Source organism: Myotis brandtii, unplaced genomic scaffold (genome assembly GCF_000412655.1).
Source record: "Myotis brandtii unplaced genomic scaffold, ASM41265v1 scaffold29, whole genome shotgun sequence".
Taxonomy (NCBI): Eukaryota; Metazoa; Chordata; class Mammalia; order Chiroptera; family Vespertilionidae; genus Myotis; species Myotis brandtii.
In genome coordinates, this window is record NW_005361075.1 from 552,011 (window position 1) to 555,806 (window position 3,796).

The 3,796-nt window shown below is 55.2% G+C and overlaps 1 protein-coding gene across 1 annotated transcript in view; it reads right to left on the bottom strand.

Annotated features, from left to right (window-relative positions):
• The window catches only part of HOXC4 (homeobox C4), a 66,105-nt gene that overhangs the window by 7,860 nt on the left and 54,449 nt on the right, over positions 1-3,796 (bottom strand). The window contains exon 2 of the mRNA XM_005869268.2: positions 13-1,217. Coding sequence (XP_005869330.1) covers positions 13-451 — 439 coding nt within the window. The 5' untranslated portion in view covers positions 452-1,217. The remainder of the gene's footprint in view (positions 1-12; positions 1,218-3,796) is intronic.

Genomic DNA, 3,796 nt, shown 5'->3' on the forward strand with positions numbered 1-3,796 from the left:
AAAGTTGCCTACCCGTGCTAACGTGGATTTTTTTCATCCATGGGTAGACTATGGGTTGCTTGCTGGCGTTGCTGGAGGGATGGTCAGGGGCTGGCTGGCTGCAGGCTGGCGGGGCTGGGGACGGGGAGGCGGAGGCGCCTGAGAGAGGCGCCGGCTCGCAGAGCGGCTGTGATTTCTCGGGGTGGTGGTGGCCCGCCTGGGCCGGCCCGTGGCCTCTCGAATTGCCCGGCCCCTGGAGGCTGGTGCAGCTATACTGGCGCTCGGGGTAGCTAGGGCGCGGAGGCGGTGGTGGGTACAGCTCCTGGTGGTGATGCTGGAATCCCGATTCCCTGGTCCGGCCGTAATATTCCGGACTGTGTTCAGGGATGTAGCTATTTTGCGAATATTCTTCGCATGGAGGAAATTTCGGATCGATGTAGTTAGAGTCCATCAAATACGAGCTCATGATCATTAATTTCTGGAGTGGAAAATAATTTTTCTCGCTTTGTCGTTTTTCTGCTCCATAAAGCCCTCCTACTAGCTAGCGACCCTGTAAAGTTACTTTCACCATGTGACTCCGCCGGCCAATCACACGGAGCAACCCAGTCCCCGGATAAGGAACCGAATCGCTTTATTCAAAATGTATCCAATTTTTTTGTGTGTGTGGTGGTGGTGGTGCTGCTGCTGGGGTGGTGGTGGTGCCGATGTGGGGTTAGCTGGCAGGGGCTGGGGTGTCTCAGTGCACACCCCACAGACTGACAGCCCTCCCCTGTGAAAGGAGAGGACGCCCCCAGCGTTCCTCCCAAGCCTGGGCATTGAGGGGCTGTCGGGAGGCTGTGACTCAGCCCCCTCCTGAAGTCTCCCCTTGGGCTGCCGATGGGCCCCTTGGGCCTCAGCTCCCGAGCTTCTCCAAAGGTTTCCATGCATGGCGATCCTGTCTGTCTGTGGAGGTCACCGGGCAGCGCCCCTCTTTCGCAGGAAGAGGAAGTTGAATGAGGACTGGAGTGGAGGTTGGATGGGGAGGAGCCCAGGCTGAGCCCAGGAGGCTGAAGAGCCTGGGGTGCCCCCCATCCAAGCATACCAGAGTCCAGCCCCCTCCCCGTGTATGCACACTCACCCAACCCTCTGGCCAAGGGGTCGGCGAGGCAGGGTCCCATCTGGACCGACCGGGCAGGTAGAGGCAGTGGGATGCAAATGATTCTGACGTCATTTCTGGAGGTCTGGGGGTTGAGCCCCCGCTGAAGAGAGACAGGAAGTGGTTGGCAAAAGCAGAGTTCAGAAGCCTTGCCCTCCCGAGCACCCACTGAGCCTCCCTGTCCCAGCCCAGGAACCTAGGACCTCTTCTACTGCCGCTTGCTATTCCCACCCTCCATTCGGTCTGGCCTGCTGCTTTCTGACCGCTGCCTGCAAGCTGCTTCCTGAGGAGCTGGGGCAAGGAGGAGAGAGATCTGCCAGGAGCCAGCACCGCCTGAGCTGCGTCCCGCCAGGGCCCTGGGCGCTCTTCCTTCTCCATCCCCACAGAGGGCAGACCTAGCTAAGAGGGAGGCAGGCCTGTGTGGATAGGGCTTGCTTGGGGCCAGGGATTGTATCCATGTAACACATGTGTTTACATGTAAACACACATTCCCAAAGGCCATATCCAGGCTGCCTTCCAAAAGCTGAGGGGTGAGCTCACCAAGCTGGGTAGGCTGGGCACACCTAAGGGGGGGAGATGTCTCCCATCCATTTCTGCCCCCTCCCCTTTCTCTGCCACCAACCCACAGGAATTCCCTTGTGTCCAGGGTGGCAGGGCCATGGAGGGGGGAGGGGGCAAGAAGGGTTGCTTTTCACCCCCCCCCGCCCCCCAGATAGGGGTGGCCACGTCCTGCCACCAATTCCAATTAACTGATCCCATAACACAGAGTGGGGGGGGGGTGGCAGAAGGGAGAGCCCAGGGAGGGAGCCGGGTCCCCTTGTTGTACTTGATAACAATTATAGTTTAAAATCATAGCTTGCCGGGGCTCAGCTATATTTTACTTGATAACAATAAAAGTGACACATAAAGTTAACTGTTTATGTTTTATTTATTAGACTAAATCTGCCAGCGGTGGTAGGAGCGCTTGCCTCGTCGCTACAGCTTTTATAGGGCTGTAAAACGTCATAAATCAGTCTCGCGGAATCGCCCGCACTCTTTGTGTCGGCGGCGGCGCAGGGCTGGCGGCCGCTGGCTGCCTGCTCCCTCCTTTCCACGAAAAGTCGTAATGTGATTTTTCCCCCTCTGATTTTATTATTATGATCGCCGCCGTGATTAGTCAATCTACCTTTAATTCGCCGCCCTACGCTGCCTCCTCCCAGCCCAGCCTGGTTGACACTTGAATAAGTACCTTTTAAAACGGCATAACAACTATTTGAGGGTTTAATTAGAACATCTGCAATTAAGGGAATGAGGAGGGGAAGAGAAAAAATAAAGCCCTTGTGAGAGGGAGACTGAAGGCGGGAGATTCTCAACCTGTCTCTCACCACCTTTGGGATGCAAGAGAGGGTCCCCACTTCCAAATTAGGGCTCACCCTAAGGCAGGAATTACACTGGGCCACAGCTGATGTCCAAAGGGGCTGATCCTCCGCCTGGGCCCTGGCTGCCTTCCCTCCTCAGATGCTCAGGCCTCCCACCCTCAGCCCAGGTGCCTGGGGAGGGGGTCCCTGGATGCCCTGCCCCCTGCCATCAGGTGGGTGAGGGGACAGGAATTCCCTGGAGGTGCACCATCTCTTGGAGGAGATTCCCAAATGCCCACAGTTGGTTGAGATCCCCTGCCCACGCCTGTCCGGAACCCTCTTCGTGTGAGGACTGGCTGGTTTGGTTGGAAGAGGAACTTGAGACTTTGAGGAGGGGAAGGCTGCTGTTTGGTTGATAGTGGTTTGGAGTGCGTGAGGGTTTTCTTTTTTGTAATTATTGGTGGTGGGGGGTGAAAGCAAGAAGAGGGCAAAGGGAAACCAATGCTGAATGCTGACCTACATAGAAGTCTGCACCACGGCCCCAGACTGCCCCCAGGGGAGGGCCAAAGCTCTGTGACTCTCAGGCGGGGGGTAGGGGAGCTGAAGGCACTGAAAGCCTTCCAGCCCCACCCCCAACCTCTCTTCCAGGCCAGCACCTGGGTCAGGCTGCCCCACCCCAATCTGGCCCAGATATTCTTTTCCCCACCTGACCTGGTGAGGTCTTGGCCTGGCTCCCCTTCTCCCAGCCCTCACACTCACCTTCTGCCAGCCCTGCCTCCACCTCAGTCCTCATTTCTTCTGTCTCCTTACCCGCTTGGGCTTGTTAGGGAGTCCTTCCCAAGGTATTGCCCACCCCACATCCTACCAGCTTACTCCCCAGGATTCTGAGCTCCTGCAGGTGGCTAGAGGGAGCGGGAGCAGGAAACCCACTTCAGGCCAGTATGTGTAAGTAGATACGGAGAGTTCAGATGCCTCCAACTAAATGTCAAATCTGTCTTTGGTTATTACAGCTAACAAATATATACTATTAATATTTATTAATATATTAAATGCATCCTTATGCAGCCACAAATATATGTGGGGTTCTCATTCTAGGCTTGCATAGCTGATTCAACATGCACATTCATAAAGTGAAATCTGGGAGATTCCCCCAAATATGCCCACACTTATCTATATCATTTACCAAAAAAACTCTCTTTGGGCTTCTATAGCTTAATAGCAAGGAAGTCGCCTATCACATGGGGAAAATAGCAAGCCAGACCGCACCACACACATACATACAAGCATTTTCACTTATTAGCAGTACGGAAATCAAACCCTTACGGAAGACTCCTGCACTTAGCAT